This window comes from Podarcis liolepis (genome assembly GCF_965112155.1).
Source record: "Podarcis liolepis genome assembly, chromosome: 17".
NCBI classification, from domain to species: domain Eukaryota; kingdom Metazoa; phylum Chordata; class Lepidosauria; order Squamata; family Lacertidae; genus Podarcis; species Podarcis liolepis.
In genome coordinates this window covers 4,513,635-4,535,752 of record NC_139571.1, presented here as the reverse complement: position 1 = coordinate 4,535,752, position 22,118 = coordinate 4,513,635, and the positions used below count along the sequence as shown (strand labels likewise).

Genomic DNA, 22,118 nt, shown 5'->3' with positions numbered 1-22,118 from the left:
GCCTTTGCATCATAGAGTTTCATATGACGTAAAAGAGGTTGGGTTTCGCCGCGCCCACCAGTTTCCGGTCTTCTCGGACGTTGCGCTCCTCCTACAGACTCAACTTCCGCCTCTCTGGCCGCTTCCTCTCTCTGGCAGCTTCAGTGCGCGTGCGGCCCCCGTCGAGATGAGAGGCCTCGGCGTCTTCCTTTCGCCTCCGTAGCTTCCCTTCGCGGCGCCGCTCTGCCTTCCGGACAGCTTCTTCCGCGCGTGTCTATGGTTCAGTTAAAGGGGCCGCTTCTGGCTTTCCGAGCTGCGGGGTCCCGAGATGCTGCTTACGGTGAAGGCGCTCCAGGGCCGGGAATGCAGCCTCCAGGTACCCCTCCTCCTGCTGCTCCCGGGCGGTGGGGTGCTGAGTCAGGGGCCGAGGCCCGAGCTGGGTGTGGGCTGCTGCCTGGGTGTAGCCCTCGCCCGCCCCAAGCCCAGGGGAGCCACCTAGCCTGGAGGAAGGAGGCCGAGGGCGGCAGGGGCGGGTGGGGGGCCGGAGGGCAGCGAGGGGTCCCTTCCAGGATGAAGAGAGCACAGCATAGGTTAAAATAACCTCTCCAAGGCCCTGCTGATGGCATTTTACCATTGTACACTCTGGAGAGTGTATTCACTTATGGTCTGTGTGTGTGGTTTGGGAGCTGCACAGTCAGGGGGAAAACAATGCTGTCCAGGGTTGTAAAGACTGTGGAGAGAATAATTGGGCGCACTCTTCCCACCCTGGATCAAATCTACGCTTCCAGGTGCCATAAGAAAGCTGCAAGATAGCGCAGGATAGTGCCCACCCCGGAAATGATCTCTTTCAGCTTCTGCCTTCTGGAAGATGGTACAGGGTTTTAAAGACTAGGACTAGCTGACTGAGAAACAGTTTCTATTCAAATGCGATTTTGGTTTTAAACACAGTGTAAGGCAGTCTCTAAAGGAGTGTATTGTATTTAATTATGCCAACCTAGCGGTTCGAAAGCATGTCAAAGTGCAAGTAGATAAATAGGTATCACTCTGGGGGGGGGGAGGTAAATGGCGTTTCTGTGCGCTGCTCTGGTTTGCCAGAAGCGGCTTAGTCATGTTGGCCACATGACCCGGAAGCTGTACGCCGGCTCCCTTGGCCAATAAAGCAAGATGAGCGCTGCAATCCCAGAGTCGGCCACGACAGGACCTAATGGTCAGGGGTCTCTTTACCTTTACATTTAAGGCAGTCTGTGAAGGAGTGTATTGTATTTTATTATGGGGTATGGAGTTTTTAGGGGACTAACAAGGCTGGGATAGCAGGCTTGTTGGGTTTTGTTGTTCTGTATGGGACAATGACAAAGATTATCGTATCGTATAGATGGCTGTGAAGGGATCTCGTGCACTCAGGGGGTGGGGGCTCCTGGGCAGATCTGACACCTCCCGGCCCTCAGCTGTTTCTCCTGCCGGCTTTTCCTTTCTCTGCTTACGAAGTCGAATTCAGCTCTGCCGCTGGAATATTTATCTTCATAGAATGGTAGAGTTGGAAGGGACCCCGAGGGTCGTCTCGCTCTTCTCAGTCTCCTCTTCTCCAGGCTAAACATACTCAGCTCCTTCAACCGTTCCTCATAAGGCTTGGTTTCCAGGCCCTTGGGCATCTTGGTCTCCCCCCTCTGCGCATGTTCCATCTTGTCAAATATCCTTCTTAATTTATGGTGCACAGAACTGGACACAGTATTCCAGGTGTGGTCTGACCAAGGCAAAATAGAGTGGTGGTATTGCTTCATTTCATAAAATGTATACACAGCTTGGTTGTAAAAGACAAACAAACCAAAAACCTCAAAAACACGAAATGGCAGAATCAAGTTAAAATGCTAAAACGGATTAAAAGTGGCATCGACTTCTAAGTATCTGGGTGGGGTAGGCTTGTCTAAACTGCCTGTACCTATGGAGATCAAGCAGGAGCCCTCACTGTACCAAAAGGAGTACAATGAGGGCTCCTTCTTCAGCTCAGTAGGCAGGGGGTTCCAAAGTGCAGGCGCTGGCATGCTAAACAGCCAAGTTCTTACAGATGTGGAATGGGTACGGCACCTGTAGTAGTGCCAATTCCATCCATTGGATGAGTTGATTAGGGTAACGCGATCTTATAGGTAAACTGGTCCTAAGTTCTTAAGGGCTTTATAGTGTCTGCTATCACTAGGGCCCACGCCCAGGATCTGGATAGAGGAAGGTAAGTGTTTCTAACCATGCATTCTGTGCCTTCCCTTTGCAGGAAAGTAACCACATGCCTTTGGGTCAGAGTTAAGGGCTCTTAATACAAGGTTGGGGTACCTGTGGGAGTCGGGAGACCAGCAACATTTGGAGGGTCAGAGGTTCCCCATCCCTGATTTAGCACATTTATACCCCACATTTCTTCCATAACGCTCAAAGCAGACCAGACCCAAACCACCTCAGCTTCAGCAAGTGGTTGCATCATGGGGGAGGGTTGTTGTACTCGTGTTCTGTTTGCAAACTTCCCACAGGCATCTGGTTAGTCCAGGGGTCTGCAACCTTTAAGACAAAAAGAGCCACTTGGACCCGTTTCTGAAGGGGGAAAAAACGGAGCCGCAAAACCATTGTGACATTTAAAACAAATATATCTCCGGAGCCGCGATCTGACAGCGGGCGGGAAGGTGACGTCGGGACGGTGCGTGACTAACGCACGCACCGCCCCCATGCGACGTCACAGCCAGTACAGCGCCCGCCACAGGGGAGTGTCGGGGCGCACAATGCGCCTCCTCCCCTCGCTAGTATCCGCCCCAGAGCCGCGGCAAAGGTGTAAAAGAGCCACATGCGGCTCCGGAGCCGCGGGTTGCAGACCCCTGGGTTAGTCACTTTGGAAACAGAATGCCGGACTAGATGGTTCTTTATCCGATCCGGCAAGGTTCCTCTTGTGCTTTTATATCCCCTCAGATTGTACCTTGAAAAAAGATGACTTCCTTCCAAGGTTGGAACATCCAGTAATGTTAGAAGTACATTAAAAATGTATTTCATTTTTCATAAATCTCAAGTGATTTAACAGTAAAAAATCAACAACTAAGACAGTTTCTCATATAAGAGCAAAACAATCTCCACTTAAAAGAACTGTTGAAAAATCAGAAGGTCTTCAGCAACACCAAAAAGACAATAGAGATGGTGTCTGTCTGATGTGCAGTAGGAGGGAGTTCCAAAGGATAGATGCTGCCACACTAAGAACTCAATTCCTACATTGTATGGAACAGACCTCTTGCTGAGATAAGTGTTTGTAAGAGGCCCTCTCCTACCGAGAGCAGTAGTTCGTTGGCTGTATAAAGGATGAGACCATCTTTTAAGGTATGGCACTGTTGGTAAATCCTCAGCGCCTAGGACTTGCCGATCGCATGGTCGGCGGTTCGAATCCCCGCGGCGGGGTGCGCTCCCGTCGTTCAGTCTCAGCACCTGCCAACCTAGCAGTTCGAAAGCACCCCTAAGTGCAAGTAGATAAATAGGGACCGCTTACTAGCGGGAAGGTAAACGGCATTTCTGTGTGCTGCTCTGGTGCCGGTTCGCCAGAGCAGCTTCATCACGCTGGCCATGTGACCCGGAAGTGTCTGCGGACAGCGCTGGCTCCCGGCCTATAGAGTGAGATGAGCGCACAACCCTAGAGTCTGGCAAGACTGGCCCGTACGGGCAGGGGCACCTTTACCTTTACCTTTTTACCCCCAAGCTGTATAGAAGGCTTTGAGCACCAGGACCAACACATTGAACTTAATGTGCATTGCTCTTCCTAAGCGTTGCACACGCATGAACATGGTCGTTCTTATAACAATTGCTTAAGGCATCCCTGTATTTATAAAGATATCAATAAATGATAATAGTATTATTGTCATGTTACAGCTGGGGGAACAGACTTTCAGTGGTTTCAAGGGAAAACAGAGATTTTAACTATGAATTTGCAGTTCATACCTTATACAGTCAAACCTTGGCTCCCGAACGCCTGCTCCATTTTGGAACGTTACGGCTTCCAAACACCGAAAACCCAGAAGTAAATGCTCCGGTTTTCAAACGTTTTTCAGAAGCCGAATGTCTGACACGGCTTCCGCTTGAGTGCAGGAAGCCACTGCAACCAGTCAGAAGCCGTACCTCAGTTGTCAAACATTTCGGAAGCCGAATGGACTTCTGGAACAGATTACTTTCACCAATGAGGTTTGACTGTACTTTCTACCTTCAAGTGATATCAGCATTTTCATGCCTGGGAGAAAAAGGGGCCAACACTAACTTGAAAAACACTATATGCCTACTTAGTAATATTATTTAACAACTACCTGAAAAGCAGAAAATATTCATGCTGTGAAAAGCTGCACTTACTGATCTTCTACCTTTCACAGGAGCTTTGCCAGAAGGAGGAAGATAAAATTCCAGCCATTAATTTAGCATAGAACAAAATTATTTCCTGTGGACCAATTTGTCAATGGGGCAAGCTTCTTAGAGCAACTGGAGGGGGGTGGGAATTCACTCTGAAAAGGACCTGAGAACGGACAGGTACAGTAAGTGTAGTGTATATTACTGAACAAAAGGTTTGTTCAGCTCTTCTAGTTCCGTCCTTGACCAGGGCCTATATTCTCCAGCATATGAAAGCCCTTGCTCTGAGCCTGTCAACTTTGGGGGGCAGCCCCACTTCATCACATTCTTCCTTCTCAGGTCTCCCCAGATGAACGGATCTCCTCTCTCAAACGCTTGGTCTCCGAGAAGTTGAATGTCCCAGTATCCCAGCAGCGCCTGCTTTTCAAAGGCAAAGCTTTGGCAGGTGGGTGCTGATGGCGGTTTGGTGTGACTGTGTTGCTGGACCTCTATGTTAGAGTATGGCAAGGCCAGTCCTATCATTAGGTAGAATAGCTGCCAGGTGAAATCGTTCCTCTTCAACCAGGCCTTTGGGTAATTGACATCTGATACCCTTTTAAAAGGGTCGCGGGTGGCGCTGTGGGTAAAACCTCAGCGCCTAGGACTTGCCGATCATCAGGTCGGCGGTTCGAATCCCCGCAGCGGGGTGCGCTCCTGTTGCTCGGTCCCAGCGCTTGCCAACCTAGCAGTTCGAAAGCACCCCCGGACCGCTTACTAGCGGGAAGGTAAATGGCGTTCCGTGTGCTGCGCTGGCTCGCCAGATGCAGCTTGTCACGCTGGCCACGTGACCCGGAAGTGTCTGCGGACAGCGCTGGCCCCTTGGCCTCTTAAGTGAGATGGGCGCACAACCCCAGAGTCGGACACGACTGGCCCGTACGGGCAGGGGTACCTTTACCTTTATCCTTTTAAAAGTGTGGTGGGAGAGGGGTGTTATTGGTTTGTTTTTCTTCTTATTTTTATTATATATTTTGTGTTTTTTATATTGCAATTTTATGTTGTGGGATCTGCAGATGAAGGGCTTTATACAAGCTTAATAAATAGTAATAATAAAACGAAGCAGCTGTCTCGGGCGGCAGAGTTTATTGAAAGGGTAGTAAGAAGTTTATTTATTATTATTGTATTTTACTCTCAGAGTGAGGTGTTTGTGGGATTTCCTGTCTTGGACCAGACCTGACTGTGTGTGAGGGAAGGAGGGCATCTTTGGATAGGAATCAGTGGGATTGGTTTTGGGGCGTGTAAGTGGGGTTGTAAATGACCTGTACGTATATGTAAGAGATTTGCATTGATAGAGGAAATGCAATGTTTGAAATTCAAGAAAGCTTTTATCTGTACTGAAAGTATATTTTCTTATGCTTGCAACCTTTCTAAAAAAATTGCTACCTACAAATGGAGCTTGATGACTTCCTTTCATTTCCCTAATGTCTTCCCGAAGCATCCCAGCTATAGCTCTGATTTGTGCTGTTTTTTGTCTAAGCCTTTTCAAATCTCATTTGCCCTTATTTCATTTTGAGACTCATGGCAGTGAGATTTGTGACATGTTTCATAGAAAAGAATAGTCTCTTAAGATTTGCCAATATGCCCGCAAAAAACCCTGCTGTGGGGACTGGATGTTCTGTGACAATATGAAATAACCTGGTTTTCATAAGCCAAACCACAGATTTATTTTGCAGCAGATATTAAGAATCTATAATCTTTGCCTTTATGGGGGTCATATATTTTCTGCTGTGAACTCACAGCAAATGATGTTTTGACTTTTAATGCAAATGGAGATGTGACTAGCTAGGATTGTTGGAAATTTAGCACTCAAGATGAACAACTCCCATAATAATAATGATATTAATTCATTGCATACCCTGCTCATCTAACTGGGTTTCCCCATCCATTCTGGGCAGCTTCCAGCATAATAACAGCACAGCAAAAACACCAGACAATAAAAACTTCCTGATACAGGGCTGCCTTCAGATGTCTTCAGAAAGTTGTGTAGTAGCTTACCTGTTTGACATCTGATGGAAGGGCCTTCCACAGGGTGGGTGCCACTACCAAGAAGGCCCTGTACCTAGTTCCCTGTAACGTCACTTCTCGCAGCGGGGGGGGGGGCACACTCCTGATCATTGGCTATGCCTGCCTGGGGCTGTTGGGAGTTGTAGTTCAGCAGCAGGGATACCAACTTGAATAAAATATTGGGGTGGAGGGAGCTAAGCCCCACCCCACATAATTGATCACATAACACAACACACACACACACACACACCATTTAAATGACAATGCCCATGACCTTTGTGGGGGCGCCAGGCCCCTCAAATATTTTATAAGGGGAGCTGAAGGAACCTCGGCCCCTAAAAGTTGGCTCCTACATACAGCAGCATCAGGAAAACCAGAGGTTCGTCACACCTGCTTTGCCCTTTAGTTTTCTGTAATAAATTGTATCCTTCCAGTCCGTGCAAAGCTATGGCTGGTGTGAGACCATAGCTTTGTGGCCCTGTGGAAGTTCTGGTTGCCAGAGTGAGGCCTCTTGCTGGCTGGCACCTGGCCTTTCAGCAGCTTGTGCTTCCTTCCCAGATGAACACCGTCTCTCTGATTACTCTATTGGACCCGAGTCAAAACTGAACCTTGTGATCAAGCCGCCAGAGAAGGCATCGCCTGAGGAACCTGGCCGCAGAGCTGGACCCCCACAGAACCCTGTCATCTGGCACACCCTGGCCCAAGTCCTAGGCAGGCATTTCAGCGTAGCTGATGCGGAGAAGGTGTTGGAGCAATTGCAAAAGGTAACTTTCTAACAGGAGTGTCAGGGCCGTCTTAAGCATATCCGGCGCCGTGGTGCAAAGCTCCCTCTGGTGCCCCCCCCCCCGGTTTCCCAGAGTTTTTTAGGGAGGACGGTGCTGCCGGCGGGACTGGAGGAGGCGGGCAGCGTCTGGAGGGTGGCTCCGACGGGGAAGAGGTGGAGGCTGGGTGCGATGCTTCTTGGCTCAGCTGGCCGCTTTGTGCCGTGGTGACCACCACAGATGGAGGCTCTGGAGGCGGGCGAGGGCGGTGAGCTGATGCCGGGAGGTGCCGCATCCAGCCTCCACCTCTTCCCTGGCGCCCTCCAGAACTTGGCATCCTGTGCCAATGGCCTCTATGGGTAAGACACCCCTGAGGAGTGTAGGTGGGAATCCCCTCAGGTTTGGCTTATTGGTTCCTGTGACCCTTGTGCAGCCTGATCCTAAGTGCCTTTCCTTGGAAGTAATTCCTACTGAGTTCAGTGAGGCTTACAGTACAGTCCTAACTATGTGCCATGGAGGGGGGCGGGAATCTCATTAAACTCAGTGGGCTTACACCCAGGCAAGTGGGGTTAGGATTGCAGCCTTGATCTTGACTGAGTGTGCTTGTGTTTGCAGTTTCAGCCTGCAAAACATTATTGCTGTCTTTATCTTATTCAGGCTGTAGTTCTGTACCCAGTTATCTGGGAGTAAGTCGCATTAAACTCAGTGGGATTTACTTCTGAGAAGACATATATAAGCTGTTGTACTGCCGGTGTCCCAACCGCTCCTTAGGAATCACCTGCTTTTATTTGATGGCAGCGGGAGCTGAGAATGAGCCAGGCACCTGATTCATCCACACACATGCATCAAGTGTGTATGAATCAGACTCCAATGACTTGCCCAAGATCACCCAATAAGCAGGATTTTTAACTTTTGTCTCCCACATCAAGATCTGTCACTGTATTTTAAAAGATTGCATTGGCTAACCTGCAAATCTACACACACAGCAGTTTCTCATTGGGACCCTTTTAACTACAAAATGTCTGACTGTCTGGCAGGTCTGCTTCTGAACGCTGTGTTCAATTCTCTCTTTCTCTCTCCTCTCCCCCCCCCCCCCATCCCAGGATTATGAGCGGAGCCTTCGATTACTGAGCTTGGATGACATTGAGCGCTTGGCCACACGCTTGCTTCACCCTGAGGTGGCTGAAGCTGTAGAAATGGGCTTTCTGGATTAGCTGGTGAACTTGGGGACTGAGCCTGCCTTTTTGGACAGAGAGCCTCTGGGCAGGGCCCAGCTGGGGCTTAATGGGAGCGATCCCTCTGGACTGCTGTTAAAGGGGCACAGAGCATCTGTAGCCACTCCCCGTCCATTAAAGGTGGTGATGGGTGAGACTGATCTACTCTGTCTAGTGTGTTCGTCCGAAGTGGGGGAATGACTCTTGGGGAAAGATTGCTTGCCCAGTACTGAGAGATGCAGCTGCCATTGGGGTTGGTGCTGCTGTGTTTAATAATATGGGGGGTTTCTTTTTCATCACCTAAGCCTGGTTGCATCTAATAGATTCATATTTATTGTTGTATCCAAAGGCCATCCTAAAAATAAAGTTTACCAAAATTTTCAGATGGAAAATCAAATCTGAATAACCCAAATTTAAAATACAAGTTTTGAAAACCTTAATATTGATGCTTTCATGTGTGTGTGTGTGTGTGTGAGAGAGAGAGAGACAGAGAGAGAGAGAGACAGAGAGAGAGAGAGAGAACCAGACTTGCATTGTGCTGGGAGCAGAACGATGTTGCCTTTTTGTTAGTAGAACAGCCACTGAATCCAATCCAATATATGCTCATTGGAGGAGGAAAAACGCACAGCCCAGAAAACACAAAAACAGGAAATTAACAAGAGATACTTACAGCATTCCTGGACACCCTACTAAAAACTATTAACCAGGGACTGTGCTGGCACTGCCGCCTGTATAATGCTTACCAGAGAATAGAGGCAGCCAATGAAATCACCAAGGTGCAGACATGTTCTCATCACACAGCCCTCCATCACTGCACACATAATGTCAACAGTAATGCCAGCGTGCCCACTTTCCATCAGTTCCTGTAGCACAAACAGCAGTGGCCCCAGCAGCACTAGTCTGTGGGCATCCCTATAATCAGAGGTTTTAATATTCTGATGCTCCTTATGAACACAACACACAAACGCACAGAGCGGAGAGAGGAGGACCCACATAATGAACGTAGCACCTCCATAGTTCCTTGGGTAGGGGTCCTGCAGGAAGTATACATGGCCCTCCTATGGACAAGGGTTCAAGACCTGCCCAGGGTGGAGAAGATTCCTTTGCCAAGCAGCCAAAGGCAGGGGCGAAGACACACTGGTAGTAGCCCCCATAGGCTCACTGCATGGGCCAGAGGGGCTGAGAAGCAGGAGCCAGGAGTGTGAGCCCCATTAGGAGGAAAGGATAACTGTGGTCCTAGTTGCCTTCTGAATGCCTGTGAAGCAAGGGAAGTACTGTATTTTTTGCTCTATAAGACGCACCTAGTTTTAGAGGAGGAGAACAAGAAAAAAAATATTCCCTCCCTCTCTGCGCAGTGCCCCTTCAGTGAAGCGGCACCTCATGCATAGAGTTATAAATGAAGTATTCAAACAGCATGGTAGATCCTCCATCTTCAGGATGCCACAAACAAACTCTCTGAAGATGTTTAGTTGTTGCTTATGTGGCTGTCAGAGGCAATTGCTAGTATTTCTTTGTGTGGTGTTTCTGGATAGTGGCCAGATAACCAGCTCAAGGAAACTGGATCTGCCTAACGGAAAGGTACCCCAAATCAAGGCTGTATAATATATTCCAAGATTGTGCAGAAGAGACACTGTTCACTACTGGCAAGCCGAAATGGACATGATGCAGGAGATCTGGGACTGAACCTCCAACATTTTCTTTTTCACTTAAAAGCAGCTGCAGAGAGCTATGCGTGTCATCAAAGCCATGGCTCTGGGGAGGGGAGAGAGTGACCAGCCCCTATCCCACCAGCAATGCTGTCAGTTCTAAATCTCCCTGCCCAAAATGTGCTTTGAGCATCCCCAGCAAGAAAAGGCAAGCCTCTCTTTCTCCCCTCTTCAGCACTGTGGGGATCATAGCATCTTTGGTGTTTGTGTGTCTAGATAGGGTAATTTAGATCTGGGAAACAATCTCCCATTTCTCCCAGTATCTTTGCTTTTCAAGTAGGTGAATAAACACACAGGAAAGTCCAGTCGTTGATCTCTTTGTTTCAGGTCTTACTTACAAGTTCTACTTACTTACTTACAGTGTATAGCCCAGGGGTCAGCAACCTTTTTCAGCTGTGGGCCAGTCCACCGTCTCTCAGACCATGTGATGGGCCACAAATAACCCAGAGATGCATGTTAAATAAAAGGACACATTCTACTCATGTAAAAACATGCTGATTCCCGGACTGTCCGTGGGCCGGATTGATAAGGCGATTGGGCCGCATTCGGCCCCTGGGCCTTAGGTTGCCTACCCCTGGTATAGCCCATACTGCAGTGGGAATCAGGGCTAACATCTGCCACTCCAGATGTTGCTGGACTCCAGCTCCTATCATCCCTAACCATTGGCCTCATTGGCTGGGGCTGATGGAGTCCAGCAACATATTGGGGGCAGAGGAGAACCGATTCCTCACTCCAGATCTATGCCAAGATGTTGCCACTTGGGTAGTCAACACCATAGACGGATGTTGGCACAATATTATTAATCTATGCTCTCGGACTTAGACAATGAACAATCTGGATTCTGCAAGGTATTCATGAACATTGTTCCTGTGAAGTGAAAAGGCAAAAGTTCAAGTTCAGATTTATTTGGATTAAGGCGCAAGCCAATTAACCATGCCATAAACTTAAAATATAGCACATTTCACATGAAATACTTAACTCTCAGGCATAAGGTCAGGCCAAGAGAGCCTGAGAGGAGGAGGAGGGGTGGTGATGGTGGCTAGCAATAACATAATTTACAGAGATGTAAGATTAGGGAGGCTGGATACATCGGGGGGTATGTGAAGCAGCAGCAGAGATGTGCCAGCAGTGGCATCAGGGGTTATGGGAGAAAGGGCTGGTGGGGTTTCTCTTGGCCCTATGACACTGCAACTAATTTTAACAGGGATTATATTTTGAGTTAAATAGAAGCTATCAAAACAGTTGGCTCTGCCTCTTCATTCACTCCCATCCATGTGAACTAGAATGCAAACAGACAGTTCTTTAACACCTTTCTTCCCAGTGTGGGTAGCAAACATCCTTGTTAGAAGAATAAGCTTCCTTTAATTTTGACAACTCTTTCCCCTTGTTTTTGTTGTTCATACTGGGAGGGTGGGATGATCAAGTGCCCTTTGCCAGTAGGCTTTGGAAGAAGAAGCAGCTGCTGTGTGTGTAATAAAGTCAGGAGATGCTCAGGGCCAGTTGGAGGCTCTGTGCTCGCCCAGCAATTATTTTTGTTACGTGGCCTTCAGTGGTTCCCTTCCAAAGCAAAACAGCCAGCTGTGCAGTGCTGAGTTGCTGTCTTTGTGATTGCTCTGCACCCTGATTTCTGACGTGTGCAGGCAGGCTCGGCCTAAACAATGGGGAGGGAAATGTGTGCTGTGTACATTCAAAGGCATATGCTTGGCTGCTGCTGCTGTTTGGTGGGGGAGTGAGCCCTGCATCTCAAGGTTAGGCACTGTTGGGCTGGCATCACTGCAGATATTGGAGTCTAAAGGAGGGAGGTAATTCTGCACTATTAACAGAAGGCAAACCTTTGCACAGCTCAATAGTGGAAGAGAACTGGGAATTATGGTTCTGCTAATGGCTAGAGCTGGGAAGGGGAACCTGTGTCCTCTAAGGTGCTGCTGAGCTCCCACGGCCATCAACCCTGCCACCATGGCCAAGTGGTCAGGGATGATGGGAACTGTGGTCCAACAACATGTGGAAGGGCACAGGTTTCCTCACTCCTCAGCTAAATGGAGCCTCCATATTCAGTAGTAAAATACCTCTGAATATCAGCGGCTTGCAGAGCAATGGCAGGAAATTGGTGTTATGCCTTCATGCTTTGCTTGTGGGCTGCCCAGAAGCATTTGGCTGGCTACGTTTGGGAAGAGGATGCTGAATTATAGAGAGCTTTTGATCGGATCTAGCAGGTCTCTTCTCATCATTCTATTTCTGATGTTGCATGCTGTGAGTGCTATTGTTTATTGTATCCTAAACAGCATCTCTCCCCCAACTAAGAGAGAGGTAGCAGCCGCCTTTTGGGAACCCAAGTCTTGCAGAAGTGCACAAACCAGGGACAAAAAGGCTTGGGAATCCAGAACCGTAGGACAGAGCATGCTCTGTGGCCACATAGGACTGATTGATTGTTGGGGGAGCTGAAAGCCAGTGTGGGGAGAGGGGGAAATAGAATAGAGTGGCATGGATGAGGGTGGGGGGAGAAAGAGACACAGTCATAAAAAGTTTAGAGAGCACAATCTCATTGTCTGGAAAGGTCAGTTCCTGATTCACACTGAGATGCTATTTACAAATTTCCCCAGGGAGGAACGGATGCGAGAACTGCCCAGTGGCGTAAGTGGAGAAATGAAATGATTGTACCTAGCATTGAGGACAAGCATGTCTATCACATACAGAGAAAATTAAAACACAGAAAACCCAAATGGAGAGGGGAAATCCCCCAAACAGGTCAAAGAAGATTCAGCATGCCCAGTGGCCACGAAATGCCAGCTGAGTGTTGGGGAGAAAGGGAATTCTGGGGCCTGGGGAATTCTGAACAGGGAACCCTCCACAATTAAATGTGTGCTCTTCAAATGAATGAAATGCCCTGGTTGCAGAGGAAGTGAATGGAATTTTCTTCCTTGTTGAGGATCTAAATGGAAGGGAAAGCTATAGCACCTACACAAAAAAACCCATGTTTTTTTTTTGCAAGCTGCTTTGAATACTGAAAACCTTGGCTTTCGTTTTACAACAGTGAGCTCTGAAAACGAAACTTCTAGCCCAGCCCACACAGCTTAAGGAAGGAATAAACGAAAAACTTCAAATAGTATGCAGCATTATGTACCCAAAGCTGAGCGGGCAACTCCATTTTCTCCAATGAAAATGATTAAAGGCAGAAATATAGCAAACACATGCTTCCTTCTGATTGTACTTTTTGTGTGTTCTGCATACACACAGTGTTTTGCATACACACAGTGCTTTTTTTCTGGGGATACACATACCCCTAAACATTTTGTGAATCTTTGTACTTTTGTCCATTTACTGTATTTCTTTTCCCTGATTTGAACTATAAAATGGTGATTTTCTTGAGTCAAAATGAGAGTACCCCTAAACATTTGGGGGGGGGAAGCACTGCATACACATATTACAAGGATAGCATATCACTGACTATATGAGCCAAGGAGGCAAGCAGATTTCTCCTGGAAACTCATTTACTGAAAAGCAAGTTTCACAATAATCAATGGAGCCTCCAAGTACAGGTTGGCACCTGAATGTTTACCTCTGTGGCATCCACTGTGAACTTGCATACAGAATAGAATAACAGAATTGTAGCGTTGGGTATGTGTCTGCATCCTCACAGATCAAACTCTACAGGCAGAACATAATTATTTGCAAGCATTTAAAGCACTTTAACAGTCATAGCTTTCCCCCAAACAATCCTGGGAACTGGGAATTTGTTAAGGGCACTGGACTCTAGCTCAGGGCAGGGTTTCCTAACAATTCTCAGCACCCTTAACAGATTACAGTTCCTAGTAAGACTTGTTATGGTAGTGCCTTAAGTGTACAATGTAAATGTGACCAGTGCAGTATGGATTAGTGATTACATGTGAAGAGCTGTCGCAGGCAGATAATCACAGACGAAACCATTTTTCCTGTAGCCATCCATGCATTCTGCTGTAAGGCCTCAAAAGCTGGGGCATACATGTTTACTATTTGAGCACTACCGCATCCCGTCATAACTTGCATGTATGAGAAGAAATAAGAATGCAACCAGAACTTGCATATCACCACAATGCTTTCAATAGAGGTGAGCAGTCAGCTTATACAGTGGTGCCCCGCAAGACGAATGCCTCGCAAGATGGAAAACTCGCTAGACGAAAGAGTTTTCCGTTTTGGAGGTGCTTCGCAAAACGAATTTCCTATGGGCTTGCTTCGCAAGACGACAATGCCTTGCGAGTTCCTGCTGGTTTTTTTTCCTCCCCCCCCCCCTTTTCTAAGCCGCTAAGCCGCTTATCAGCTGATCCGATCAGCAGATAAGCCACTAAAAGCCTCTAATAGCGCTAATCCGCTAATCCTTCAATGGGCTTGCTTCACAAGATGAAAAAACCGCTAGACGAAGAGAATCACAGAACGGATTCTTTTCGTCTTGCGAGGCACCACTGTATCTTCAGCTGCAGAGAGCTTGAGTTACCCACCACTGATGTACATACATGTGTGAACTGAGTATACAGTTAGGAATGATATGTAAGTCATTGTCATAACTTTAACATGCCCATTATGAATCTGATGCTGAACTAAAGATATGCCAGTTCTCGTGCCACCTAATGCTGCCAACCACCCTCTTCCTTAACTACTGCATGCCATGCATAAACTCAGACAAACACTGTTTTCTTCACTGGCACATCCATATGCCAGCAAACACTCTGCCTGTTGGATTGCTGCCTGCTGTACAGCTGTCAAAAGCTCAGGACGTGGTGGCAATTCTGTTGCCATCCCCATTGGTTCAAAGAGTCCTGATGATGAGAAACGACTTGGCACATCTCCCAACATGCCGGGAAGTGTTTCTTGTAATACAGAAAAGAAACCAAGGCACAGAGCTATAGATAGTTTGGGCCCAAAGGGGAAAACAACAGATGGCATTTGAAGGAAGGTGCATTCCGGTTAGAAACAAAGATAGCACATTGCTATGTAAACTGATGATGTTTTATTTATATTGTGTCCTTTCCCCAGGTCTCAGAGCAAGTGGTAGCATATTTATTTGTTTCAGGTAAAATCCATAAAAAGCAAGTTTTGACAAAACAGAAAAGCCCCCATATTTCCACAGTATCAGTCCAAAAGAAGATGTTAGCATGTCTAGGTTCATGTGGTGGGGACTTGACTCCTGAAACAAGTATTTAGTTTTGTAGTTTGCTTTCAGGGCTGGTACACACACAAATATTCATCACCAGATCACTGCAACACCCATCAGTAAGTGTCACCTGTGAATGGACACCACAGACTGGACTTTTACCATGCTTCAAATGCAATATTGTTTCCCCTCAATGAAATCTGTTTGCACATTCAGCAGGTAAATGCAGAGAAACGAAATTATGGAGAGGGTTTTTATTTTCATTATAAAGTGTCTAATGTTTTCTCTCTAACATTTGCTAAAACAATGTGGACCCTGCTCACAGAATTACGGTCTTTCCTTTGTTTTCGCATGTCTCATATATGAACTTAAACCCAAGACAGCTGATTCACACAAGCAATTCATCCTCTAATGTTACAGTGTCTAGCGACAAACATTGTGGGAACAAAACCACAGTATTCTGAGGTGTGAGTTGTTGTTGTTGGCCTACAGCTTCCCTCATCCCTGCTGCCTGGGGCTGATGATGGGAGTTGGCTTCCAGCGTCTGGAGGGTCACAGCTTCCCGGCTCCTGCATTAAGGACCAACCATGTACATGTTGTGTGAATAGGCCTGCCAAGAAGAGGAAACAAAAATGACTGGTTACTTGTCTCTCCGTTGGTCCAATGGTTTGCAAAGCCCCATCCCAGCAGGGAAGAAATGGTGCAAAAAAACTTGTGTACCATTTTGGCAAAATAAGCGACCAAATAATAATAAATTAATTCTGAAATCATTATAATTGGTTATAAACTAAACAGGGATCCATGGCTCGCATTTTTTGGTTCTTTTGGGGGGGTGGATCTCAACCCCAATATTCCTTCTTTGACCATGGTCTCTTTTGACAGCCACTGCCAGAATGGAAATACCGGTAACTGTCAGGTGGGAAATGGAGGGAGGCCCTCACTTTACGATCTTGATTTTACCCAGGTATGGGAAATGGCACAATCTGGGAGTTTGAATCAACACAGCAGCGTGATGATAAATGGGCAGGGTAAAAAGGATAGATTTCTAAGTACATGGTAATTGTTCCTTGATTATATCAACAAATTAAGGTAGCACTGTTGCTATGACCACCTGCCATGGGTGTAGTCAGGATTTGTTTTAGGGGGGGGCAAGTTAGGGTTGCCATATTTCAAAGAGCAAAAAAGAGGACACCATGAAGATTCTCATTTTAAATACTCCTACTATACGTAGGCTATAGAAGCTGTGATATATTGCTGGGGGGGGGGCAGGAGAAGAGAAAAGATGGGGAAAGCAAGTCTTCACTCACCAGTCTTGTCTAGGACTCATCCAGAAAGTATAGCCAGAGACATTTGGGCAAATTTTAAAAATGTTACCCCTGAAAAAGAGGATGTGTCCTGGAAAAAGAGGACACACGGCAACCGGGGGAGGGGGGGCAGAATGGAGTTACCTGAGACACAATTGGTCAGTTAAGTATTTTTTTTATTTACTTGATTGGGGAGGCAGTTCTCCCCCGAACCCCCAGCCCCACCACCTGCAACCAGGGATGGAGGAAGGGTGGTACTTTAGGTGTGGGGCCGCCCCAGGTGTCCCCACTCAGGGGGGTGACAAATTGCCGGACGGCACTCACCACGGGGGCCGGCAGCTCCTGGGAGAGACGTGGTGGCTCAGGTGTTCGCAGGCTCTGTGCTGCCCAAAAGGTCTGCCCACTGCCCCCCCCCCCAGCTGAAGGGCGACTGAGTGGGAGGAGGCAGGCAGACTCTGGAGGCCCCACGGTTTGCCCTGCCCCCTATGGACACGTCGCCCTACCCCATGGGCAGCTGCTCCCCAGGCGCCCGAGCAGCTTCCTCCGCCACTGACTCTCCCTGGCTATAATTCTGGTTTTAACCCTCTCACTGGTCAGAGCTGAAGTTGTCATTTACAACTTTAAAGAGTTACAACAAATTTTCACTTGTGATCTCGATAGTAGACAATTTTAAATGTTGCTTGGAGAGAGAGAGAGAGAGAGAGAGAGAGAGAGAGAGAGAGAGGCGCAGATAGCTTTAAATTTCTTAGCATTTTCTTAAAGCAATAGGCTATCCATTTTGGGGGCCTGGGGCCCCTCCCCCAAGGAGAACCTCCAAAAAAGCACACTGTGGAGGAGAGTTTCCTGGCTGTCACTCAAAGAAGAATTCAAACTCAGGCTGCAGTGTCTACCAAAATCTTTAATGTTCAGATCAGTGCGATACTTGGGCAAAATGTCATTAAAAGGCACAGCACGTTCTACACATAGCCAAGCAAACAAAGACATTGATCCAGGAATGACACATACCCTGGCTTAGGAGCTAACTCCTCATAAGCCCATAACCCCCCCCTAAAAATATTTGAGGGCCCGGGAAACCCCCCCCCCCAAGTTGATGGCCATCACCATTTAATTGTGTGTGGCGTGTCATGTGACTATGTAAGGCAGGGCTTACTGCCCTCCACCCCCTATATTTTACTCAAGTTGGCCCCCCAGCAACCCTGTTATTAAAGAGTGGGGCCGGCACTAATTTCTCCCCCATGCGCAGTGATCCCATGTTGAAAACAAACCCATTGGTATCCACTGTATTAATGCGCCAAGGGACTATTTTATGTGTCCTTGTGACTGATAGGTGGTGGAAGGAGCGAGCCAGAGTCTAGTGAGTGAGACTGTCCCTGGCTATAATACTGGTTTTAACCCTCTCACTGGTCAGAGTTGAAGTTGTTCTTTACAACTTTAAAAAGAGAGACAAAAAATGTTCACTTGTGATCTCCATAGTTGGCAATTTTCAATGTTGCTTGTAGATGATAGATAGAAAACTCATAAAAAACACCAAGATGAAGATTTTAAAGAGAATCAAGAAAAGCAGATATACCTGATGACTAGAAAGGCAAGGGCAAACAAAGATACATGAAAGAACGTGAAGGGCGAAATCAAGTTTATTTCCCTTTCGACCAACAAGTCTTTGGATGTACAAAGGAGCAGAGGAAAGGGTAGGTGTGAGTGTCTGGAGGCGGTTGGAGGATGGATGGCGGCTAACAGATTGAGGTTGAATCCTGACAAGACAGAAGTACTGTTTTTGGGGGACAGGGAGCGGGTTGGTGTGGGGGATTCCCTGGTCCTGAATGGGGTAACTGTGCCCCTGAAGGACCAGGTGTGCAGCCTGGGAGTCATGTTGGACTCACAGCTGTCCATGGAGGCGCAGGTTAAATCCATGTCCAGGGCAGCTGTGTACCAGCTCCATCTGGTACGCAGGCTGAGACCCTATCTGCCCGTGGACTGCCTCGCCAGAGTGGTGCATGCTCTGGTTATCTCACGCTTGGACTACTGCAATGCGCTCTACGTGGGGCTACCTTTGAAGGTGACCCAGAAACTGCAATTAATCCAGAATGCGGCAGCTAGACTGGTGACTGGGAGTGGGCGCTGGGACCACATAACACCGGTTCTGAGAGATCTGCATTGGCTCCCAGTACGTTTCCGAGCACGATTCAAAGTGTTGGTGCTGACCTTTAAAGCCCTAAACGGCCTCGGTCCAGTATACCTGAAGGAGCGTCTCCACCCCCATCGTTCAGCCCGGACACTGAGATCCAGCGCCGAGGGCCTTCTGGCGGTTCCCTCATTGCAAGAAGTGAGGCTACAGGGAACCAGACAGAGGGCCTTCTCGGTAGTGGCGCCCGCCCTGTGGAACGCCCTCCCTTCAGATGTCAAAGAGATAATTACCTGAAATTCAGAAGACATCTTAAGGCAGCCCTGTTCAGGGAAGTTTTTAATATGTAACGCTGTACTGTTTTTAACACTGATTGGGAGCCGCCGAGAGTGGCTGGGGAAACTCAGCCAGATGGGCGGGATATAAATAATAAATTATTATTATTATTATTATTATTATTATTATTAGGTGGAGATGAAGTCGTAGCTGATGGAAGGCACTGGGGGTCACTGAGCGCCTTCCCTTGTCTCTCCATCAACAGAGGTCATCGTACAGGGCGACCAAGGCCGTTTCTGTGCCAAAAGCAGGCCTAAACCCTGATGGAAATGGAGCCAGAAAAGCAGCTTCTTCCAAGAGCACCTGGATCTGGTCTGCAACCACTCGCTCCAGAACCTCACTCCAGAAGTTGGAAAAACCAAAATGGGTAAGATTTTAAGACAGGTAAGACTTAGAAGTGAGACGGGTAGGGGGATCCAGGGGGAAAGAAAGCTGTGCATGTGCTAAAGAGCAAAGCAGAGGCGCAGAAGACAACATAGTTCCATTTAATTTCATGTTAGCTCAGATTGCCTTGTTGACAAAAATGCTTTGCAGCCATTTTGTGATAGCTTCTTGGGGACTATAGATAAGCTCCTTCGCTAATGGGAAGAACTTCATTTTATGTATAATGTGGTTTCCAAGGAGTAGAATAATGAGCCCTCTTGAGCAGCAGGCTTGAAAGTTGTGGCATTGGGCATCTGAAGCCAAACAAATTGTATTTACTTCAGAAGAGGGTCACCAAAATATTGTTGAGTTTTTGTTCCTTCCGAAGTGTATAAATCCAAAAGGTTCCAAACATGCCAGCATTTTGGATCCTCACCAGTAATTCTGTTCCTAAGGTAGAATACCGATTTAGAATACCCATTTTAAAAGCTGATGCATCAAACTGCTTCTTTCGTCTGTAACAGTTGCCTTGCTGATTTCAGTGTGAAAAAGCAAATAAGGCATTTTGAGGGCGAATCTACTCATGGCATTGGTAGAGGCGGCCTGGTAGAGGCCTTGGAGTGAGTAGAGGTTTTCACCATTTTGCCAGCCATTTTTAAGCAAAAAAAGTGCAGCAAACATTTAAGCACAAACATATTCACAATTAGGAAGGCTGAGCCGTGACCATTTTTTCCTGTACATAAAGGGCAGAAAATGTTGCCTGCTAATGGTAAGGCTGAAATGACTGAGAAAATATTTGAAATCTTATGAATCCCGACTCTCTGGCCATTTTTACTCATACATAAGGGAGTGGCTGATTGTTCCACTAATGACCAGAGAGGGCCACACAAATTCATAATAACCCACATTTGTGAAACGTTTTGGAACAGAAGTCTGTACCCTTCAATCCTGTAGATAAAGGAGGCATGTAGCTCCCAATTTTCTTTGCCTGGGATACATGTATGATTGCTTAATGCAGGGAACATATCCATAAATGCTGAGACTTAATTAGAAATTTAATTTGACCCAAATTGTATTGCTGTCTTTTTGGTGAAAACTTGCACGATAGGATTGATAGTTGCTGGGTTTCCATGAAATACTAAAATACTTAAATACCTTCAACTGTAATCGTAGCTTCTAATAAAAAAGAATTTTGAATTATCAGAGGTAGCGGTAGGCACTAATAACTAACAAGTGATCTCTAAATGCTCTATAGTAATTATGGCAGCAATACAGTTGTGTGTCTTCTGACTGAAGGTCAACTAGGTGAGTATCTTGTGCTTGGCTGAGGAGAAAATCTCTGTTGTGTTCTGCCTGCAACTCTTTGTACAAAGATTCTTTCAGGTCGCAGTGAGGGGGACCATTCAAGCACCCTGAGCCTGATGGAGAAAAGGTAGGCTCTAAATGGAATCATACATCAAATACTGTATGCAAACTAAATATTCCAAAGAGCTTGTATTGAGCAATGTTGGTTATTCAATCCCTGTTTCAGAATAGCTGCAAACTCGAAAGCCTGATGCAGTCGCTCTCTGTGCTTCTACCTGGAGGGACTTCTCTTGTCGGGACACCACTGCAGGGGAGGCCCCTTCCTGTGCCATCACCACACAATAAGGTACATCTTTGGGTGGGGCAGCCATCCTTGTTTGGTTCCAGCTCTTTTTTTTACAGACCTCACAGAGCTACCTGTGCCAGAACCAGATCTGCTCGACTGACAAGTAAGAGGCAGTGTCAGAGCTCTTGATGCATCAAGTGAACATCTGCAGTGCAGGATTGAGAGACACCTGCGTCTTGACTGCGCTGCTTTAGGTAACCGGCTGTTTTTGCTCCTGTGTCTGGAGGGGAGGGCTGCTGAAGACCATAGTCTCTTCCAGGTGCATCTCAGGGACGCAAGAAATAGAATTTTGCAAGCCTTCAGGAAACTTAACGGCAAGTGAACTTCACACTCCACAATTCAGTGATCTTTTTCAGTACAATCCTTTTGTGCTGGCTTCTCCATTTCCCCTCGCTTGATCTCTTCACAGTTTTGTCCAAGAGCCCACCACACTCAGGTGAAGCCAGCTCTTCCTGCAGAAGTCAGGTCAGTAAGAACAGCTGGGTTCCAAAAACATTTCTCTGGAATTGGCAGGAAAGGGCCGGGGACAAACTAATGAGTCCAGATTGCTTTTCACAGACCAGCAGAAGGAACTTCCAGGCCCATGAATTCACACTTCGGAGGGACTAACAAAAAAGGTGAGCATAAAGGCGGAGTTTGAAGACTGGAACCAGTCTCTCTGTTCTGCCTTGCAAATTAATGTCAGTCAACATGGCACTCTGTGACGTAAACACATCTAGGTGAATACCCTTTGCTAATGGCAAGGGATCAAACCTTGATTGTGTTCTGTCTGCAACTTCATAATTCTTAAGGGTTTTCTTTTTTCCTGAGAGAACATTCTGTATTCAGAGTGTTCTCTCAGGTTTTGCTTTTCACCTTGTTGCATTGGCCAAAAAAAAGCAAAAGACGCTGGTGGTTGGCGCTCCTGGTTTCCAGGACGGGGTTCAAGCCCCTGCGGTGTCCCTGCTTACTTCCAATGCAACCTCTCTCTCTCTCTCTCTCCTCCCTTAAGAACTAAGTGAAGCGCAAAGTGCTCCTCTGATGCATCACTGGTGTGTGTCTAAGACAAGGTGGATTACATGGATGCTTCCCATCCTAGCACTCCTTGCCATAGGGAACAAAATACTTACTTCTTTTATCTATACTGTATATATATAAAAGACTGTCTCTTATTTTTGCATTGTTTGT

At 47.1% G+C, this 22,118-nt stretch overlaps 2 protein-coding genes and 1 long non-coding RNA gene across 3 annotated transcripts; 2 read left to right on the top strand and 1 right to left on the bottom strand.

Annotated features, from left to right (window-relative positions):
- Positions 1 to 41: 41 nt before the first annotated feature.
- Positions 42 to 8,784, top strand: UBL4A (ubiquitin like 4A). The gene is made up of 4 exons (XM_083482864.1): positions 42 to 355; positions 4,669 to 4,774; positions 6,928 to 7,133; positions 8,234 to 8,784. The coding sequence occupies exons 1-4, from the start codon at positions 308 to 310 to the stop codon at positions 8,342 to 8,344; spliced, it is 471 nt and encodes a 156-aa protein (XP_083338990.1). The 5' UTR covers positions 42 to 307; the 3' UTR covers positions 8,345 to 8,784.
- A 6,630-nt stretch (positions 8,785 to 15,414) lies between these two features.
- On the bottom strand, positions 15,415 to 16,601 carry LOC310696841. Its single transcript, XR_014520761.1, has 2 exons — positions 16,483 to 16,601; positions 15,415 to 15,785 (listed from the first exon to the last, which is right to left on the bottom strand). It is a non-coding gene; the product is annotated as an uncharacterized lncRNA (long non-coding RNA).
- A 1,489-nt stretch (positions 16,602 to 18,090) lies between these two features.
- LOC310696823 (uncharacterized protein) lies at positions 18,091 to 22,102 on the top strand. The gene is made up of 6 exons (XM_083482865.1): positions 18,091 to 18,167; positions 19,143 to 19,304; positions 20,832 to 20,951; positions 21,361 to 21,416; positions 21,510 to 21,566; positions 21,942 to 22,102. Exons 1-6 carry the CDS (start codon positions 18,144 to 18,146, stop codon positions 21,946 to 21,948), a joined length of 426 nt encoding a protein of 141 aa, XP_083338991.1. The 5' UTR covers positions 18,091 to 18,143; the 3' UTR covers positions 21,949 to 22,102.
- The last annotated feature ends 16 nt before the right edge of the window (positions 22,103 to 22,118 follow it).

Excerpts from the sequence above, each read along its gene's own strand:
- UBL4A (XM_083482864.1), top strand. The coding sequence starts at position 308 with ATGCTGCTTACGGTGAAGGCGCTCCAGGGCCGGGAATGCAGCCTCCAG. Across the intron at positions 356-4,668 it reads GCCGGGAATGCAGCCTCCAG|GTCTCCCCAGATGAACGGAT; the intron begins GTACCCCTCCTC and ends CTTCCTTCTCAG. Across the intron at positions 7,134-8,233 it reads TGTTGGAGCAATTGCAAAAG|GATTATGAGCGGAGCCTTCG; the intron begins GTAACTTTCTAA and ends CCCCCATCCCAG.
- LOC310696823 (XM_083482865.1), top strand. The coding sequence starts at position 18,144 with ATGTACAAAGGAGCAGAGGAAAGG. Across the intron at positions 19,305-20,831 it reads AGTTGGAAAAACCAAAATGG|AATAGCTGCAAACTCGAAAG; the intron begins GTAAGATTTTAA and ends TCCCTGTTTCAG. Across the intron at positions 20,952-21,360 it reads TGCCATCACCACACAATAAG|TTTTGTCCAAGAGCCCACCA; the intron begins GTACATCTTTGG and ends ATCTCTTCACAG.